This window comes from Hyla sarda, chromosome 8, assembly GCF_029499605.1.
Source record: "Hyla sarda isolate aHylSar1 chromosome 8, aHylSar1.hap1, whole genome shotgun sequence".
Taxonomy (NCBI): Eukaryota; Metazoa; Chordata; class Amphibia; order Anura; family Hylidae; genus Hyla; species Hyla sarda.
Genome location: NC_079196.1, coordinates 224721749 through 224743602, shown reverse-complemented (window position 1 = coordinate 224743602; position 21854 = coordinate 224721749). Strand labels below are relative to the sequence as shown.

General features: G+C 48.6%; 2 protein-coding genes across 10 annotated transcripts in view; one reads left to right on the top strand and one right to left on the bottom strand.

Moving 5' to 3' along the window:
- Nucleotides 1-9495, bottom strand: part of LOC130283799 (sulfotransferase 1C1-like) — a 19774-nt gene extending 10279 nt beyond the window's left edge. The window contains exons 1-2 of one of the 7 annotated variants that reach the window (XM_056533301.1): nt 9356-9495; nt 2916-3088 (exon numbers count right to left, since the gene is read on the bottom strand). In XM_056533301.1, the coding sequence (XP_056389276.1) occupies nt 2916-3087 (172 nt within the window). In that variant the 5' untranslated portion in view covers nt 3088; nt 9356-9495. Of the gene's footprint in view, nt 1-2915; nt 3089-3230; nt 3717-4319; nt 4395-7427; nt 7498-8348; nt 8567-8591; nt 8865-9355 lie in introns of those variants that run through there. The other 6 variants (XM_056533300.1, XM_056533299.1, XM_056533304.1 and 3 more) reach the window with 6 other exon arrangements.
- On the top strand, nt 6930-21854 carry LOC130283798 (sulfotransferase 1C1-like). 3 transcript variants are annotated; one of them, XM_056533295.1, is made up of 9 exons: nt 6930-7108; nt 14705-14890; nt 17326-17506; nt 17703-17831; nt 18534-18631; nt 18787-18913; nt 20458-20552; nt 20639-20819; nt 21153-21854. In XM_056533295.1, exons 2-9 carry the CDS (start codon nt 14864-14866, stop codon nt 21263-21265), a joined length of 951 nt encoding a protein of 316 aa, XP_056389270.1. In that variant the 5' UTR covers nt 6930-7108; nt 14705-14863; the 3' UTR covers nt 21266-21854. The 3 variants fall into 3 exon arrangements, with proteins under 3 accessions (XP_056389270.1, XP_056389271.1, XP_056389269.1); XM_056533296.1 differs by lacking the exon at nt 14705-14890; XM_056533294.1 differs by lacking the exon at nt 6930-7108 and having other exon boundaries at nt 14575-14890.

Below are 21854 nucleotides of genomic sequence, written 5' to 3'. Positions count from 1 at the left end.
CAGCCTCTGTGCCCCTTTTGCTGTCATCCCAGTTTGTCCTCGGTCTCCCGACCACCAGAACACGCAATGAACTGCGCCGACATCTTCACCTGCGCTCATAGCGATCTGTCGGAGCGATAAACATCTGGCTTTTCCAGCCTTCCCACATGCCACAGATTTTAGCGAGGAATTAAATATTTAATCCTTTGCAGATCTTTGGCCGGTACAGCGGCATTTCCCAAGCAGGTGCCTTCAGCTGTCCGGGCATGCTGGGAATTGTAGTTTTGCAACAGCTGGAGGCTCCCTGCTTGGGAAACATTGTCTTACAAGAAACCGTTTGGTTCTTTAATCCCCTATATATCTGTTACCTCTACCATACGGTAACATTCACAGCTCTGCTACATCTGACACAAACTCCACGCCAAATTACAGCCATAAATCTCTGACTGCTAGGGTCGCCACCTTTCCTGCAAAAAACATACCGGCCATGCTAATTTGCATCATAAAAATTATATTATACATGCGTGACATCACAGGATACACATATGCGGGGGGGAAATTTTGTCCTATTCTGACCCCTATAACTTTTTTATTTCTCCTTATACGGGGCCTGTATGAGGGTCAGTTTTTTGCGCCCCGATCTGTAGTTTTTAACAGAACCATTTCTGTTTTGATGGGACTTTTTGATCGCTTTTTTTAATTAAAGGAAAACTGTCAGCTTGCTCCCCCCCCCCCCCACTAACCAGCAGTACCAGGGGACGCTGATCAGTTTGATACCTACTGTGCCCCGATCCACCCTGGCACTCTGACGTCACCGCCGCCGGCCGCAGCCCCGCCCAGCTCATCAATATTCCTCCCCTCCCTCCGCCTCTCCCTCTTCCCCCCACTCTGTAATGAAGAGGGAGGGGAGGAATATTGATGAGCTGGGCGGGGCTACAGCTGGTGACGTCAGAGTGCCAAAAACCCCACCTGTGCCAGTTAGCACCTAATTAGCATATAGGGGAAAACGAATATATCGGCCGAATAGCGCAGCAGATCCGGCACAGTAGGTATTAAACTGATCAGCGTTCCCCGCACCATCAGCCAGTACCGCTGGTTAGTGCGGGGGGGAGCAAGCTGAGGAAGCGCACCTTATCTTTTCCCAAGGAGGAGGGAGCGCCCCTTATCTTTCCCCAGGTGGAGGGAGGGAGCGCCCCTTATCTTTTCCCAAGGAGGAGGGAGCGCCCCTTATCTTTTCACCAGGAGGGAGGGAGCGCCCCTTATCTTTTCACCAGGAGGAGGGAGCGCCCCTTATCTTTCCCCAGGTGGAGGGAGGGAGCGCCCCTTATCTTTTCCTCAGGAGGAGGGAGCGCCCCTTATCTTTTCCCCAGGTGGAGGGAAGGAGCGCCCCTTATCTTTCCCCAGGTAGAGGGAGGGAGCGCCCCTTATCTTTTCACCAGGAGGAGGGAGCGCCCCTTATCTTTCCCCAGGTGGAGGGAGGGAGCGCCCCTTATCTTTTCCCCAGGAGGAGGGAGCGCCCCTTATCTTTCCCCAGGTGGAGGGAGGGAGCGCCCCTTATCTTTTCCCCAGCAGGAGGGAGCGCCCCTTATCTTTTCCCCAGGAGGAGGGAGCGCCCGTTATCTTTTCCCCAGGAGGAGGGAGCGCCCCTTATCTTTTCCCCAGGAGGAGGGAGCGCCCCTTATCTTTTCCCCAGGTGGAGGGAGCGCCCCCTTATCTTTTCCCCAGGAGGGGGGAGCGCCCCTTATCTTTTCCCCAGGAGGAGGGAGGGCCCCTTATCTTTTCCCCAGGAGGAGGGAGCGCCCCTTATCTTTTCCCCAGGAGGAGGGAGCGCCCCCTTATCTTTTCCCCAGGAGGGGGGAGCGCCCCCTTATCTTTTCCCCAGGTGGAGGGAGCGCCCCCTTATCTTTTCCCCAGGTGGAGGGAGCGCTCCTTATCTTTTCCCCAGGTGGAGGGAGCGCCCCTTATCTTTCCCCAGGTGGAGGGAGCGCCCCCTTATCTTTTCCCCAGGTGGAGGGAGCGCCCCCTTATCTTTTCCCCAGGTGGAGGGAGCGCCCCCTTGCTGTATTGGTTGCTATTATCTTTGATATAATCTGTTGGGCTGCGGATTCTAAGCTTACTGTGTGTGATACTGTCTGCTAAGGCCATGTATCCAAGCCTATCATGTGATACTGTCTGCTGAGCCTCTGTATCTAATCCTGTCATACTTGAGACTGTCTGCTGTATCTAAGCCTATCATTTGTGATATGGTTTGCTGATCTGCTGTATCTAAGCCCATTATGTATGATAATGAGTTGGTGTCTCTAAGCCCATTGTGTGATATTTGTCTGCTGTATCTAAGCCCATTGTGTGATATTTGTCTGCTGAGCCTCTGCGTCTAATACTTTCATGTTTCATATTGTCTGCTGAGCAGCTGTATCTAAGCCCATCACGTGTGATACTGTCTACTAAGCCTTTGTATCTAATCCTGACTTGCGTGATATTGTCTTCTAAGCTGCCGTATCTAAGCCCATCATGGATGATACTGTCTACTGAGCTGTTGCTTGTAAGCCTACTACTTGGCAACCTGCCTGTTAACCCCATGTACCTAAGCTCATGTGTGATACTGTCTGCTGAGCCACTGTATCTAAACCTATCATGTGTGATACTGTCTGCATAGTGGTGTATCTAAGCCCATCATGTGTGATACTGCCTGCTCAGTCAATGTAGCTAAGCTCATGTATGATACTGTCTGCTGACCCACTGTATCTAAGCTTATTCTATGTAATGATCGCCACTAGGGGGAGCTCCTTGTATACAGATTTACATTCAGTATAAATCCCCATGTTATGAAATCCTTATACAGATACATTATTCATCTGGACCTAACAGTGGAGCGGTAGACATTGGCGCAGTAGGCGGGGCTATCACTAGGGGGCGGGGTCAGGAACATCACTTACCGGCTTTAGGGAACGTAGCGACCAAGATATCGTCTTCTCGCGCCTGGAAGTTGTAGATCTTGTCCCAGATTTCGCAGGTGGTATCAGGGAGGGGGACGCCCTGGATCTCCCCCATTTTGATGATCATGTTCTCCATCTCCTTCGCTAAATTCTTCATTAGTTCTGGATCCATCCTAGAATCATAACATCTGATTAAAGTCATTGAAAGTTTTTCTTTTTTTTTTCTTTAACTTTTGAAGTTATTTTTACTTTAAATAAAAGGTTTCTTAAAGGGCCGGAGACGCCTTATATCTTATATATAGCCTTATATCTCACCTGACGTTCTCCGGTGTCTCCTCCACCTTCGTCCAGATGATTCTTCTACCTCGCTCTCCTTTCTCCCCCCCACAGGCCCCTTAGATTCAGCCTTCCTGATGTGGCTCCGCCCACATCCCAGTAACCCACTCTTAACCCCGCCCCTTTCCAGTGCTGTATATGTCAAGGGGACTCGTCCACGCCCTGCTACTTCTTCATCTTTCTTTCTATTAACCCAACGTTTCCCAACCAGGGTGCGTTGAGATGTTGCAAAACTACAACTCCCAGCATGCTCGACTCACCCTAGTTGGGAAACATTGTATTAACTATTCGTTGAGCTGCTAGTCCTATCATCCTTTTAAAAATATGTAAGAAAAATTGCCCACCTGGTAGAGTTTTACTGTAATTTATTTATTCATTTATTTATTTTTATTTGTTTACTTACATTTTTTTTTCATTGATTTATTTGTTTATTTTTTTATAAATGTATTTGTTTGTTTGTTTATTTATTTTTATAATAAACTAATTTCTATGTTTATCATTTTTTTCTTTATTAATAAATAAAAAATTATATGTATATAATACATAATAATATATAAATATTATTCATTTATATATAAATTCATATTTATATTTTTCCATATATATATATATTTATTTATGTATTTATTTATTTTCAATTTTTTGTATACAGTGACCCCTCGACCTACGATGGCCCCGACATACGATCATTTCAACATACGATGCTTTTGTATGTCGGCGCCATCGCATAAACGGCTATCCTGCAGCGCAGACTGCTTCAGCTGCCACCGGATAGCCGTTTACGGTGCGCCGTGTGGTCCGCTGACGATCACTTACCTGTCCTCGGGGCTCCGGTGCGTCCTCTTCGGGATCCACTGCATCGTCGGCGCTCTCCTTCGTCGTCATCACGTCGCTGCGCACGCCGTCCCGTCGTCCAATAGGAGCGGCATGTGTAGTGACGTGATGGCGGCGACGGAGAGCGAGGATCCCGGGGAAGCAGAGGCCTTGCCGGAGCGGCGGGGACACCTCGGGGACCCGGCGACAGTGATGGACGGCGACATCCAGGGCAGTGGTGACGAGCGGTACAACCTCCAATACCAGTGGTCTTCAACCTGGGGACCTCCAGATGTTGCAAAACTACAACTCCCAGCATGCCCGGACAGCCGTTGGCTGTCCGGGCATGCTGGGTGTTGTAGTTTTGCAACATCTGGAGGTCCGCAGGTTGTAGACCGCTGTCCTATACTTTACATTGCACGGATCCCTCAACATGCGATGGTTTCAACAAACGATGGTCCATTTGGAACGGATTACCATCATATGTTGAGGGATCACTGTATATCGCACTAGGTCACTTTCCGATAGATTAACCAAGTACTTCTTTTCATTACTTCACCCGCAGATTTATCCTTCCTATGAAATTAAAGGAGTACTCCCAGATCTGAAAACGTATCCCCTATCCTTAGGATGCCGTACGGGCCCCCGCAGTCCGCACAAAGGACGTGTGTCGACCATCGCACGAAGCCGCATCCGACGCGCCGCTTTAACACAACACTATGGGAGAGCTGGATCGCTGCTTTCGGCAATCTCGCTGCATTGAGGGGCGCGCCGGCCTCTGCTCCGACACACAGACTTTGGGGGAGATTTATCAACACCTGTGCAGAGGAAAAGTTGCCCAGTTGCCCATAGCAACCAATCAGATCACTACTTTCATTTAGCAGAGGTCTTGTTAAAAACGAAAGAAGCAATCTGATTGGTTGCTATGGGCAACTGGACAACTTTTCCTCTGCACAGGTCTTTAAAAATCTCCCCCTTTGTGCGGACTGCCGGGGCCCCTTAAGGGAGATCGCAGGGGGTCCCAGGATAGGGGATAAGTCTTCAGATCCTGGAGTACTCCTTTAATGTGGCTTTTTTAAAATGTTTTAATAGGTGTTTTCTATCCCATTACAGTGACCCCTCGACCTATGATGGCCCCAACATACCATATATATACAGTGACCCCCGACCTACGATGGCCCCGACATACCATATATATACAGTGACCCCCTGACCTACGATGGCCCCGACATACCATATATATACAGTGACCCCCCCCCGACCTACGATGGCCCGACATACCATATATATACAGTGACCCCCGACCTACGATGGCCCCGACATACCATATATATACAGTGACCCCCCGACCTACGATGGCCCCGACATACCATATATATACAGTGACCACCCCGACCTACGATGGCCCCGACATACCATATATATACAGTGACCCCCCGACCTACGATGGCCCCGACATACCATATATATACAGTGACCCCCCGACCTACGATGGCCCCGACATACCATATATATACAGTGACCCCCCCGACCTACGATGGCCCCGACATACCATATATATACAGTGACCCCCCGACCTACGATGGCCCCGACATACCATATATATACAGTGACCCCCGACCTACGATGGCCCCGACATACCATATATATACAGTGACCCCCGACATACGATGGCCCCGACATACCATATATATACAGTGACCCCCCGACCTACAATGGCCCCGACATACCATATATATACAGTGACCCCCAACCTACGATGGCCCCGACATACCATATATATATACAGTGACCCCCCCGACCTACGATAGCCCCGACATACCATATATATAGAGTGACCCCCCCCGACCTACGATGGCCCCGACATACCATATATATACAGTGACCCCCCCGACCTACGATGGCCCCGACATACCATATATATACAGTGACCCCCCGACCTACAATGGCCCCGACATACCATATATATACAGTGACCCCCAACCTACGATGGCCCCGACATACCATATATATATACAGTGACCCCCCCGACCTACGATAGCCCCGACATACCATATATATAGAGTGACCCCCCCCGACCTACGATGGCCCCGACATACCATATATATACAGTGACCCCCCCGACCTACGATGGCCCCGACATACCATATATATATACAGTGACCCCCGACCTACGATGGCCCCGACATACCATATATATACAGTGACCCCCGACCTACGATGGCCCCGACATACCATATATATACAGTGACCCCCGACCTACGATGGCCCCGACATACCATATATATACAGTAACCCCCCGACCTACGATGGCCCTGACATACCATATATATATACAGTGACCCCCCGACCTACGATGGCCCCGACATACCATATATACAGTGACCCCCCGACCTACGATGGCCCCGACATACCATATATATACAGTGACCCCCCCGACCTACGATGGCCCCGACATACCATATATACAGTGACCCCCCCCGACCTACGATGGCCCCGACATACCATATATATACAGTGACCCCCGACCTACGATGGCCCCGACATACCATATATATACAGTGACCCCCCGACCTACGATGGCCCCGACATACGATCATTTCAGCATACGATCGCTCTCAGAGACCATCACATGGTGAAGGCAGCATCAACATACGATGCTTTTGTATGTCGGGGCCATCGCATAAACGGCTATCCGGCAGCGCAGACTGCTTCAGCTGCCACCAGATAGCCGTTTATGGTGCCCCGTGTGCTCCGCTGACGATCACTTACCTGTCCTCGGGGCTCCGGCGCGTCCTCTTCGGGATCCCCTGCATCGTCGGCGCTCTCCATCGTCGTCATCACGTCACTGCACATGCTGTCCGGTCATCCAATAGGAGCGGTGTGCGTAGCGAAGTGATGGCGGCGACGGAGAGCGAGGATGCCGGGGGAAGCAGAGGCCTTGCCGGAGCGTCGGGGACACCCCGGGGACAAGGCGACAGCGATGGACGGCGACATCCAGGGCAGCGGTGACGAGCAGTGAGGGTCCGGAGCGGCGGGGACCGGTGAGTACAACTTCCTCTAACAGTGGTCTTCAACCTGCGGACCTCCAGATGTTGCAAAACTACAACTCCCAGCATGCCCGGACAGCCAACGGCTGTCCGGGCATGCTGGGTGTTGTAGTTATGCAACATCTGGAGGTCCGCAGGTTGTAGACCGCTGTCCTATACTTTACATTGCACGGATCCCTCAACATGCGATGGTTTCAACAAACGATGGTCCATTTGGAACGGATTACCATTGTATGTTGAGGGATCACTGGTTTTCCTTTTTTTCCCAGTGTTTCCTTGTTGCGGATATGGGGAGGGAGAGATTTATCAAAACCTGTGTGGAGGAAGAGCGGTGCAGTTGTCCATAGCGACCAATCAGATCGGTGGTTTCATTTTTAAAAAAGGCCTCTGAAAAATGAAAGCAGCCATCTGATTGGTTGCTATGGGCAACCGGTCGACTTTCCCTCTGCACAAGTTTTGATACATCTTCCCCCTATTTTGGCTTTTTATGTGATTTTACATTGTGTATGTTGGGAATTATTAAAAACAAAGAAATAATAAAAAGATATGGAGAGATTTCTCTAAACCTGTCCAGGGGAAAAGTTGCTGAGTTGCCCATAGCAACCAATCAGATCGCTTCTTTCATTTTTGAAAAGGCCTGTGAAAAATGAAAGTAGCCATCTGATTGGTTGCTATGGGCAACTCAGCAACTTTTCCTCTGGACGGGTTTTAAGAAATCTTCCCCCAATGTGATTTTATTTTTCCATAGAAATGTGGTGAGGGGTGTGATGAGGGCAAATGGAATTACCCTAGGGGCAGATGGAATTAACCCCTTGTGTTCGTGACGCCAGGGCATGGTTTATCCTCTACCCCACCCGAAGGTATACCGCTGGATCCTGGGCTAGGCACGGTGGCGAATAATGGCCCTCATTTACTATTCTAAACCCGAGTTTTTTTGGCGCATCTTTGTCTACGCCATGTCGCAGACACCGTGCGCCAGTCTGCGGCACGATGCAACATTTTTTCCCGACGGACCCGAGGTGGATTCTCCCAAACCCGAAAAAGGGGCGTAACCCGACATTTCTGAGCTTTCCCACGTATTTATAAAGGTTTCCTACCCGAATTTGTTGAATTGTTGTGGATTTTTTCCCGACAACTCAGAGGAGTTGGAAACCAAAACCAACAAAACCCACGAGCGACAAACAGGATGCAACATAATAATAAATACCAGGGGAAAAAAGCAACATAGACTTACAACCCGATTCTCTAAGTAAATGAGGGCCAATGACTCCGACGCCAAGTTACGGAACAACGACAGCTTTACTGATGTACCAGTCAATACAGCTTGGCTAGGTCCACGGAGGTGACCAGTGACTTCAGAGACCTTGGGGCTTGCTGGGACTTATGGTGGACTGGGATAATTTGCTGCAGAGCCATTCTGACTGAATACAGATTGACTTGGACTGACTTGACTATGGCAGACTATGACTGACTTTACCCCTTCTGTGGGGCTTTGACTTGACCTGTGGGGTTGTGGACTTGTGGATCCGTGGCTTCGTGGTAGACTTTCGGCCTCTTCTGGACTCCAGACACTCTCTCAGGACTTGACCTCACTGCAACTCAGCTAAGCAGGAAAAGAGAGTGAGCAGAGGCTTCACCCAGGGTTTATAAGGGGGAGACTCTGAGGGATCCCATAGGTCACCCTGTAGGTCACATGTCACTGGTACCTTCCCTGGTTACAATCACATGACAACAGTTCTTAAAGGCATAACACATTTTATCTGCAATACACTATACAACACAGGCAATTAGGAATATACATAGGGTACAGGTGCAGGGGGGCCCAGGGGTCACTGTATGGAGGCTGCCTGACAGGACAGCAAGGGTACAGGGGTGCGACTTCTGTACTGGGACACCACAGAAATATTTATTAGTGTTTTTTTTATGGGAGTAGTTATTGTATTTACTTATCTTGTAATTTAGTAAATAATTTAGAGTCCTGTATACCGGTTTAGTAGACAGAATTGGGCAGGATGGTAAATATATATACGCGGCTCACGTGTAGTGTAGAATCAATGTATATGTGTATTAGAGCTAGTGCTGGGCGGTATAACGGTTCATATTGAATGCAGATTTTTTTTTTCTGCACGATATGAATTTTGCGCATACCACAATACCGGTTGGGCCCCTCCCCTCGAATGAGTGAACTATCCGCCGCACCGCGCTGTCCCCACATCGGGGACAAAATTTACTTTAACTCACCTTCCTACATTCCCCCATTGGTCCAAATTCCACCCATCACTGGACTCACCTGCTTCCTGGGGGTGGGAACATCACAAAGCCGTCAGCCTATCACCGGCCGCAGCGATGTCCCGCCCCGGCCGCTGATAGGCTGAGCCCACTGTCATGTAAGGAGCATACATGACAGCGCGCTCAGCCTATCACCGGCCGCAGCAATGTCCCGCCCCGGCCGCTGATAGGCTGAGCCCACTGTCATGTAAGGAGCATACATGACAGCGCGCTCAGCCTATCACCGGCCGCAGCAATGTCCCGCCCCGGCCGATGATAGGCTGAGCCCACTGTCATGTGAGGAGCATAAATGACAGCGCGCTCAGCCTATCACCGGCCGCAGCGATGTCCCGCCCCGGCCGATGATAGGCTGGCGGCTCTGTGACTTTCCCGTCCCAAGGAAACAGCAAGAGGATCCCAGTGCAGGACAGTGAAGACGGTAGCAGAGCAACGGGGGAACATAGGCAGGTTAGTTAAAGTTTATTTTGTTTATTTTTGCAGCCCGGGAAACGTTATTTGTAGTACAGATTTCTAGCGCCGGCGGCACGCAACTCATAGGATGATGAGCAGAGCAGCGCACGCGGGTGACATGATGTGGGGACAGCGCAACTGATAATTCATTGGGGGGGGGGGGTTGGGAGAGAAGTGGCACCCAGGTCACATGGGGGGAGGGGAATACCGTTAAATACTGTGGAACCGCCATCACTTACAAAAATACCGTGATACACGTTTTTGCTCATACCGCCCAGCTCTAATTAGAGCCATCTCAGAAATTGCTCCTCAGACTTTAGATGTAGACAAGAACGTTCCTTGGGGTGCGACGGTGAGGTGTATGGGGAAGAAGTTGTAGCCCAGGGGCAAGATGTTATTAACCCCTAAATGTTTGCGACGCCAGGGCGTGATTTTCCAATGTAATAATAGTCCAAGGCCAGGTTAGGATCACTGGCTCTGAGACGTCTGGTCCTTACTGTGCCTCAGCAGGAGTGTGGTGGAAGAGAGAGATTGTAATGGCTGCCCCTCTTATAAAGGAGGGCTGAGCCAGGAGCCCATAGGTCAAGCTGCAGGTCACCTGGTTAGCTGGTGCTCTCTGGGTAACAAACACATCATGTGAGCACATTATCATGACACTAACTCAAAGGTCCTTAAAGGTCCTTTATACATAACACACATAACACTATACATAATATATATGACTATGGGGGAGACACTGCAGGAGGGCCCCTAGGACACAGAGGGACTTAATCTGACAGGGCCTAAGTACTGTACGGGACTATATTCCGTACTAGGACATCACATTCCCATTCACTGACGGCAAGCAGAGATATTGACAATGAGGGGAACTCAAATATATTACAGGTATCATCTACTGCTGTGGTCTCATAAATGTGGACCTCCAGATGTTGCAAAACTACAACTCCCAGTATCTGGAGGTCCACAATTTGGAGACCACAGATCTACTACGTTACCTATTCTCAAAGAGTTATCACTACTCATAAAACCACAGTTCAGGGACAAATTCAGCTCTGCTACATGAGTAGCTTGTGTCAGGATCGGCCTCCCTAGGTGGAGGGGCACACCCTCTGTGACGTACCGGGTTATGGAGCGTATTTATATGTCATGGGGAGAGAGGAGTCGAGGGCAGAGGGTGCAGAGCGATGGCCGCACAGCTCAGGATGGAGACGCCAGATGTGAGTAACCGGTAGCACAGGGCAGGTACAGGGGGCAGGACTGCGGACTAGGTGATAGGTAGGGATAGGTAGAGCTGTCCTGTTACTATTCTGCTAGGGGCATTATTCAGCTTTCCACAGACCCTGAATGGCACAACCATCTGCACTGTTACAGCCGCTCTACCTGTGTCAGTCCTCACTGCAGCCCTAGAATTCTACTCCTGAACCAGGAGGCTGTAGGTGGGTGAGATGTAAGATCTGGGGGGGGGGGGGGGGGGGGGGGCGGCTGTAGGTGGGTGAGATGTAAGATCTGGGGGGGGGGGGCCGGCTGTAGGTGGGTGAGATGTAAGATCTGGGGGGCCGGCTGTAGGTGGGTGAGATGTAAGATCTGGGGGGGGGGGCGGCTGTAGGTGGGTGTGATGTAAGATCTGGGGGGCCGGCTGTAGGTGGGTGAGATGTAAGATCTGGGGGGGGGGGGTGGCAGTAGGTGGGTGAGATGTAAGATCTGGGGGGGGGGGGGGGGCCGGCTGTAGGTGGGTGAGATGTAAGATCTGGGGGGCCGGCTGTAGGTGGGTGAGATGTAAGATCTGGGGGGGGGGCGGCTGTAGGTGGGTGTGATGTAAGATCTGGGGGGCCGGCTGTAGGTGGGTGAGATGTAAGATCTGGGGGGCCGGCTGTAGGTGGGTGAGATGTAAGATCTGGGGGGCCGGCTGTAGGTGGGTGAGATGTAAGATCTGGGGGGCCGGCTGTAGGTGGGTGAGATGTAAGATCTGGGGGGGGGGGGGTGGCAGTAGGTGGGTGAGATGTAAGATCTGGGGGGGGCTGGCTGTAGGTGGGTGAGATGTAAGATCTGGGGGGCCGGCTGTAGGTGGGTGAGATGTAAGATCTGGGGGGCCGGCTGTAGGTGGGTGAGATGTAAGATCTGGGGGGGGACCGGCTGTAGGTGGGTGAGATGTAAGATCTGGGGGGGGGCCGGCTGTATGTGGGTGAGATGTAAGATCTGGGGGGGGCCGGCTGTAGGTGGGTGAGATGTAAGATCTGGGGGGGGCCGGCTGTAGGTGGGTGAGATGTAAGATCTGGGGGGGGGCGGCTGTAGGTGGGTGAGATGTAAGATCTGGGGGGGCCGGCTGTAGGTGGGTGAGATGTAAGATCTGGGGGGGGGGGCGGCTGTAGGTGGGTGAGATGTAAGATCTGGGGGGGGCCGGCTGTAGGTGGGTGAGATGTAAGATCTGGGGGGGCCGGCTGTAGGTGGGTGAGATGTAAGATCTGGGGGGGCCGGCTGTAGGTGGGTGAGATGTAAGATCTGGGGGGGGGCGGCTGTAGGTGGGTGAGATGTAAGATCTGGGGGGGCCGGCTGTAGGTGGGTGAGATGTAAGAACTGGGGGGCCGGCTGTAGGTGGGTGAGATGTAAGATCTGGGGGGGGGGGGGAGGCTGTAGGTGGGTGAGATGTAAGATCTGGGGGGCCGGCTGTAGGTGGGTGAGATGTAAGATCTGGGGGGCTGGCTGTAGGTGGGTGAGATGTAAGATCTGGGGGGCCGGCTGTAGGTGGGTGAGATGTAAGATCTGGGGGGGGGGGGGGGCAGGCTGTAGGTGGGTGAGATGTAAGATCTGGGGGGCCGGCTGTAGGTGGGTGAGATGTAAGATCTGGGGGGCCGGCTATAGGTGGGCGAGATGTAAGATCTGGGGGGGCCGGCTATAGGTGGGCGAGATGTAAGATCTGGGGGGCCAGCTGTAGGTGGGTGAGATGTAAGATCTGGGGGGCCGGCTGTAGGTGGGTGAGATGTAAGATCTGGGGGGCCGGCTGTAGGTGGGTGAGATGTAAGATCTGGGGGGCCGGCTGTAGGTGGGTGAGATGTAAGATCTGGGGGGCCGGCTGTAGGTGGGTGAGATGTAAGATCTGGGGGGCCAGCTGTAGGTGGGTGAGATGTAAGATCTGGGGGGCCGGCTGTAGGTGGGTGAGATGTAAGATCTGGGGGGTCGGCGTGAAGGAAAGGAAAGTTAGGCGGCTTGTCTAATCTTTACACGAATAGAATGCGAGAACAGTGAAGACTGACACAGACAGTACAGACGGAAAGGAGAATCAGGGAGGATTGTGTCTCTACATAACACTTTGTTACTCATGGTGTGTAGAAAGCTGGGTGACGACCACATGACGTCCTGTAATGGTCACCACACCATTGTTCTTCCTAGTCGCAAAGATAACAAAACAAGAACACGGTAAATCTCTCAATATAACAAGTTTCTCCGTATTCGGGGGTGCCTGCCTCAATTTTCTTCAAACCCCCGCGCCAAAGATTTTCTATGGTCACTGTGACGGCTTCTTCTGAAACCAAGTCTTGGTGGACTTTGAGGTATTCCTGAGATCCTTGGATGGTCCAAGCTATAGCTCCCTCCACAGGAGACATGATGTTTTCTTCCTAGGATCTCCAGATACTAAATAGAATCCATCTTGCCCTCCACACGTTCCGGTATCGGAAGAGACAAAGCAGTCCCAGGTCATTACCAGCTCCACCATGATTGATCCGTCACTGATCCATAGGTCCGATAAGGTCCACAGTTGTTTCACTGCTCCGCCGAACAGGGTCCTGAAACTTCTGCGGTATATAGAAATGAAGACCAGCTCACCGCCTCGTAGATTCTTTAAAGGGGTATTCCAGGAAAAAAAACTTTATTTTTATATATACCAACTGACTCCAGAAAGTTAAACAGATTTGTAAATTACTTCTATTAAAAAATCTTAATCCTTCCAATAATTATCAGCTGCTGAAGTTGAGTTGTTCTTTTCTGTCTGGCAACAGTGCTCTCTGCTGACATCTCTGCTTGTTTCGGGAACTGCACAGAGTAGAAGAGGTTTGCTATGGGGATTTGCTTCTACTCTGGACAGTTCCCGAACCAGGTGTCATCAGAGAGAACTTAGACAGAAAAGAACAACTCAACTTCAGCAGCTTATAAGTACTGAAAGGGTTAAGATTTCTTAATAGAAGTCATTTACAAATCTGTTTAACTTTCTGCAATGCTTTTAAAACCACCTTATATTGGTTTTCATTTTTTCATTAAAGGGGTAGTCCAGTGGTGAAAAACGTATCCCCTATCCTAAGGATAGGGGATAAGTTTGAGATCGCCGGGGGGGCCGACCGCTGGGGCCCCCTGCGATCTCTCTGTACGGGGGCCAGGCTCTCCGGCCAGATAGCAGGTGTCGACCCCCGCACGAAGCGGCGGCCGATACGCCCCCTCAATACATCTCTATGGCAGAGCCGGAGATTGCCGAAGGCAGCGGTTCGGCTCTGCCATAGAGTTGTATTGAGGGGGCGCATCGGCCGCCGCTTCGTGCGGAGGTCAACACGCCCCCTTTCCGCGGTCTGTCGGGGCTCCGTACAGGAGATCGCAGGGGGGCCCCAGCGGTCGGACCCCCCGCGATCTCAAACTTATCCCCTATACTTAGGATAGGGGATAAGTTGTTCACCACTGGGTCACCACTGGACTACTCCTTTAATTTTTAATCATGTGAAATACATTTTGGATTTTTTAAAAATATTATTTTTGGGAGCGGGAATTCTACACGATGTTTGTTAAGGACCTGAAACTTCTGTGGCTTATTTATATTATTTTTGAGCATATTGGACTCCACCGTTTCTTGTGTTTTTTGGCCAGTAGAGATTACTCCTTGGAGTTCTGACCTTCAGCACTTACCATGTACCTTACTGCTCAGATGGAGACCTCAGGTCCTGCTGCCCCCACGTCTTGCTCCGGGTCTTTTAGAGTCACCGGAGTATTTGACCACCTGTCTTCTCAGGAATCTGGAGGCAGCCGGCGATGGCTTCCTATTTCAGCTACGCCCAGGTACTATCGCTGGTGTTCCTTGAAATTTGTACTTGTGAACTCTGCTTCCACCTATATCTCTAAGGACACTCGGCGCCTTTGATATCTTTTGCACTGTTTTTCTTGTTTGTATGAGGCAATGATCTCTCAACCTTTTCTGTACCAATCCCTGGACTGAGCCGTCCCTCTACCATGATGCCATCAACCATCATGATCAATAAAGCCCTCACCACTCCAGACATCGGATACAACTCATGAAGCCCTCAGTGCTCGAACACAAAGGACACAGTATGGTGGGCTCAATCTATCTAGAAATACAATACAATATGGCTTCTGCCAATGTTTATAGTCTACAGGAACAAAACTACAAAACCGAGACCAGTATAAACATATGTATGGGCGCACACCAAAGTAACCAAATATGTTCTCTATTAGTACAAAAATAGTATGACAAAAATATACAGAAAAGCACACATTTGAAAACAAATGAAATACAGGGAGGGGAAGAAAGACTCTAAGACCCATCCCCAACCATGGAGGGGATCCCAAACTAATGGGGCTTCCCCTCAGGGACACCCAATGACCTCCTAGAATATAGCAATATAATAATGCCCCTATGCACACAAAAAGTACTGATAAGGATGACCATTATGATTTGATTACTGATATATATATATATATTTATAAAAAAAAATAGATATATATGCTAATATGCTGCAAAAAAACATTATTTTCCTTATGAGACATTTCAGCTTGCCAACTTGCTGACCAAGAAAATGAAGATCTTGGAAGGAGGCCAGAAGAAGTGAGATAAGAGGCTGAAACTTGGAAGACAAAATCTTTGAAGAGATATAGACTGTGTAGAAGGGCAGAGATATATCCGGAATTTTCCAGTATGAGAGTGAGAGGGCAGTATAAGTGAACTTTGGCCAAGAGAGAAATGGATGCTTAAATTTGCTAATATATACACAGACGCAATACTCAAATAACCAATCAAAATATAAGATGGTGATTTTGACGTGATAACTAACCTCCCCTTTTTGTCAAATGTAAAAACCAATGTACTTCCGTGTAATAAACAGAACTCTTTACCACTCTTGGGGACAGCTCCTGAGCTTCCTGCTGAGAAAGAGTTTTATACCAACTTTTTGTCTGGTGTATATTCCTTGTGTCGACACTCAGCAGTATACAGCGGCAGTCATGCACATTTTAAGGCCTAACCAGAAGCCATCCTTGACAGTACTACCACAATACAAAATAATGGAACAGTAATGAATAATATTCTCCTAATGCAAATTCAGTAGCCCAATATGTGCAAGGTTTACAAAGATTGATCACATAGAATATACATCACAATAAGTTTCTACTTGGGTTTTTTTTTTGGGGGGGGGGGGGGTGGAGGGGGGGGGACGCGGAGAAAAATGCCAAATCTACCACATGGCGTTTTTTTCGGCCAAAAAACGCTGCGGCCAGATGTTAGCTGTAAGTCAATGAGAAATCGCAAAATTCTTTTTCCACTTGGTGTTTTTCATTTTAGCAGTTTTTAAATCCTTTTGCCGTTTTTCTCTCTCTTTTTTGGCGTTTTTCAGCTCCTTGGCAGTTTTCCAAAGTCGCAGCATGTTGAGCCACTGGCATGTTTTTTGTCAAAATCGTGACGTTTTTCTCCTATAAAAATGCCATTAAAAACGCCATGTATGTTTTGCATTTGGCGTTTTTCTTTACCTTTTGAAATAAAGGGTCTGTTCCCAGGAAAAGGAACAGCAGCCATTTTTTCTGGATTCAGCCAAAAAGTAAAAAAAAAATCCAACTTGGAAAGGCTGGAAAAACTGCCAAGGTGCCAAAAATGCAATTTCCACACAAATGAAAAAACGCCAGAAAAAACGCTAGACGCAGGAGATTGCACTGGCGTTTTTTCTTGCGTTTTTTCTTGCGTTTTTTTCAAACCAAAAAACGCAGGACAAAAAAACCCAAGTAGAAACTTAGCCTAAGACGGAGTGGGTGTTCCCCCGAATAGTTCCCACATGTTTCGTCACTCCACAGTGAGTTCCTCAGGGGCACATGGTTGAGTGTGCCACAAATACCAATATATACAGTGCTCTTTAATTGTGACGTTTCATGGCAGGGTTGCGGTATGGCTGGTAAGTCCAGAAAAAGTTGAGAGATTATTGCCACGTAAAGTCAATGACATCTCAAAAAGATTTTTCGTGACTGTTGGTTTATAGTTGGAACATGGCTACAAAGATGGAAATTACTAAACAGGGAGACTCCAAGTCATATCTGTGTCTGAGAAATGTAGGTGACAATATCACCCAGCTTTCCTAGACTAAGAACTATGTAAGGAAGCAGAAGCATGGGATGAATCGCTGTATAACTAGGCAGATATCTGGGAAAGCTGGGTGACCACTACCTGATATTGATCGCTTTGTCCCCCCCCCCCCCCCCCACCCACCGTCCAGGCTGGTTCCATGGATTTCTCGAAAATCCTGCACCAGGCCCCGGAGGGCACGTTCCATAGGATCCCTTTGGTCCCGGTTCATGGCATTCCCCTGATGAAGCTGATCGCAACGTCCTGGGATAAAGTCGAGAAATTCCAGGCTCGGAAGGATGACCTACTGATCGCCACCTACCCAAAAGCAGGTAAAAACTACTGCCTGACCCAGCATGAGGGTTTGTTACAGTGTATCAGTCTAGACCAGTGGTCTCCAAATTGTGGCCCTCAAGATGTTGCAAAACTACACCTCCCAGCATGCCCGGACAGCCATTGACATACTGGGAGATGTAGTTTTGCAAATGGCGAAGATCTGAACTAAGTTACAGGTCTGGTCCCCTCTAGGGACCACGTGGATGCAGGAGATCGTCGACTGCATAATGAACCACGGAGAAGTGGAGAAGACCCGACGGGCCCCCACACATGTCCGCTCCCCCTTCCTGGAGATGTTCCTCCCTCCTCCTGTGCCATCCGGTGAGTACAGTGGCTTCACTGGATACTGGGGGGCCCCCAATATAATGGGGACCCCAGCAGTGGGCCTGGCTTAGGTTAGTATTTTGGGTTTGGGTTGAGCTTAAAGGGGTACTCCACTGGAAAACATTATTATTATTTTTTTTATCAACTGGTGCCAGAAAGTTAAACAGATTTGTAAATTGCTTCCATTAAAAAATCTTAATCCTTCCAGTATATATCAGCTGCTGTTATGATCCACAGGAAGTTGTTTTCTTTTTGAATTTCCTTTCTGCCTGACCACAGTCCTCTCTGCTGACACCTCTGTCCATTTTAGGAACTGTCCAGAGCAGGAGAGGTTTTCTATGGGCATTTGCTCCGACTCTGGACAGTTGCTGACATGGACAGAGGTGTCAGTAGAGAGCACTGTGATCAGGCAGAAAGGAAATTCAAAAAGAAAACAACTTCCTGTGGATCATAACAGCAGCTGATAAGTACTGGAAGGATTAAGATTTTTTAATAGAAGTAATTTACAAATCTGTTTAACTTTCTGGCACCAGTTGATTTAAGATAAAATGTTTTCCAGTGGAGTACCCCTTTAATAGTAAAACACATATTCATTTTAATAGCTAAAGGGAACCCAGCAGAATTGTGAGTGCAGCTCTGGATGTGACTGGAGTATACAGTGCCGCGTGTAACACATTATAGAGATTGATGCCATTACAGGAATTGACATGCTGGAGGTCGCCCCGTCCCCCAGACTGGTGAAGACTCATCTGCCGTACGAGCTGGTGCCGCAGTCTTTCTGGCAGCAGAAGTGTAAGGTGGGGTGGTATTCACTTATTACACCCACCCCTACCCATTACAGTGCCCCCATAATAGTTCCGGCCACAATGTCCCTATAACAGTGCCAGCCTAACATTTCTAGCCCAGTGCCCCTATAACAAAACCATCCTCCATATCTTCTCTCCCTCTGCAGGTGATTTACGTTGCTCGTAACGCAAAGGACAATGCGGTGTCATATTATCATTTTGATCGGATGAACAAGATGCAGCCTGACCCCGGGACGTGGGACGAATATGTGGTGAAATTTCTGAAGAGTGATGGTGGGTGAACATGTGACATGTCCATACAGTGCTCGGCAGATTTATCTGACTCCAGAGCTGCAGTCACAATTCTGCTGACAGTCCAGACCCTTAGTTTATATTTACTCAATTTGATGTAGTAAAACACGATGTCTTCCACAATACACCATTATTAGAGTGCCTGGTGTAACCACTACATCTCCCACAATACACTATTATTACAGTGTCTTGTGTAACCACTACATCTCCCACAATACACTACTCTACAGTGCCTGGTGTAACCACTACTTCCCCACACTACACTATTATTACAGTGCTTGATGTAACCACTGCATCTCCCACAATACACTATTCTACAGTGCTTGGTGTAACCACTACATCTCCCACAATACACTATTCTACAGTTTCTGGTGTAACCACTACATATCCCACAATACACTATTATTACAGTGCTTGATGTAACCACTACATCTCCCACAATACACTATTATTACAGTGCTTGATGTAACCACTACATCTCCCACAATACAATATTCTACAGTGCCTGGTGAAGCCACTACATATCCCACAATATACTATTATTACAGTGCTTGGTGTAACCACTACATCTCCCACATTACATTATTCGACAGTGTCTGGTGTAACCACTACATCTCCCACAATACACTATTCTACAGTGCTTGGTGTAACCACTACATCTCCCACAATACACTATTCTACAGTGCTTGGTGTAACCAGTACATCTCCCCAATACACTATTCTACAGTGCCTGGTATAACCACTACATCTCCCACAATTTACTATTATTACAGTGCTTGGTGTAACCACTACATCTCCCACATTACATTATTCGACAGTGCCTGGTATAAACACTACATCTCCCACACTACACTATTATTACAGTGCCTGATGTAACCACTACATATCCAACAATACACTATTCTACAGTGTCTGGTGTAACCACTACATATCCCACAATACACTATTATTACAGTGCCTGATGTAACCACTACATCTCCCACAATACACTATTCTACAGTGTCTGGTGTAACCACTTCATATCCAACAATACACTATTCTACTGTGTCTGGTGTAACCACTACATCTCCCACAATACACTAGTCTACAGTGCCTGGTGTAACCACTACATCTCCCACAATACACTATTCTACAGTGTCTGGTGTAACCACTTCATATCCAACAATACACTATTCTACTGTGTCTGGTGTAACCACTACATCTCCCACAATACACTAGTCTACAGTGCTTGGTGTGACCACTACATCTCCCACAATACACTAATATTACTGTGCTTGGTGTAACCACTACATTTCCCAGAATACATTAGTCTACAGTGCTTGGTGTAACCACTACATCTCCCACAATACACTATTATTATAGTGCTTGATGTAACCACTACATCTCCCACAATACATTAGTCTACAGTGCTTGGTGTAACCACTACATCTCCCACAATACACTAATATTACTGTGCTTGGTGTAACCACTACATTTCCCAGAATGCACTGTAATGCACTAGCTGATAACATCTTATCTTCTCACAGTGGGCTGGGGAAGCTGGTTCAGCCATGTTCTTGGGTGGTGGGACGCCAGAGACAAGCATGACGTGCTGTATGTGTTCTATGAGGATATGAAGGAGGTGAGGAACCGGCTGACTCCAGAGAGAAGTAGGTGGCCACAACTTGCATTAAGATTCTATACTGAGGGCCACAATTTATTGTACAGGACCCCAAACGGGAGATCAGAAAGGTCATGAGATTCTTAGGGAAGGACCTGTCTGAAGATGTTGTGGAGAAGATCTACCAACACACGTCATTCACCGCCATGAAGGAGAATCCAATGGCCAACTACTCCACCATCCCCTCCAACGTGCTGGACCAGTCAGTGTCATCCTTCATGAGAAAAGGTGGGTACATACAGTGTACGGGTATTGGTATCAATGATGGAGCACTGCAGTTATCATAGTGGCCTCTAGTTGTCAGTAAACAATGCAATTCAAGGCCATCTCACTTTATGGCATGCTGTAAAGTCATTATCACTAGTGGATGGAGGTGTAAAACCACGGGTGGGGACCGGATAGGCCCCTCTAAATACTGCACCCTTCCATTCAGAGCTCTTTAAGGCAGCCATGATGTTTGCAACTAGAAGACTGAAAGGGGGCGGGGCCTACCATTGACTCACCATTCAATCACCATCCTTAATTCTCACTTATATGCTAATTGAGTTTTTTCTCTACTAGGGGAAGTTGCTGATTGGATGAATCACTTTACAGTATCTCAGAATCAGATATTTGATGAGGAATATGAGAAGAGGATGGGGGGGTCCACACTGACGTTCCGCTGTAAAATCTGATGTCAATACGAGGCTGGAGACCATGGATTCCACCGCGATGGCCACAGAACCTTAAAGGTGTACTCCCCGGAAAACATATATATATATATTTTTTTTTTTTTTAAATCAACACGTGCCAGAAAGTTAAACAGATTTGTAAATTAAAAAACAAAAAATTAGGTGCAGCTCAAAACAGAAGGTCCGAGGTAATTAAAGCTATAGCCGGACCCCACCGGCAACAGAGTAAAAATGTATTCAAAATAATAGCATATACACATTTCTACTGAGGAAAGGGGTCGGAGGACTACAAATCCCAGAACCCCGAAACGCGTTTAGGTGTCTGGCACTGTTCACACAGTCCTTACTAGTGTCTGCCTGCAAACTCACAGGTCCCGGTAACAGAGGGACTAACCCAGCCGTATTCCGCCCTGCCTGGCGGCAATCCTACCTTTATCCATCTCCCACAGCCTACACTTCCTGCAGCTCAGGTCTCCACGTGGGACGCCATCCCTGGATCACCCGCCGCTCCCGAGCGCACCATTGCCGCCGGACTTACTGCCGCTCCCGTGCTGACTGACACTCTTGCCGGAATGTCAGAACAATACCATCA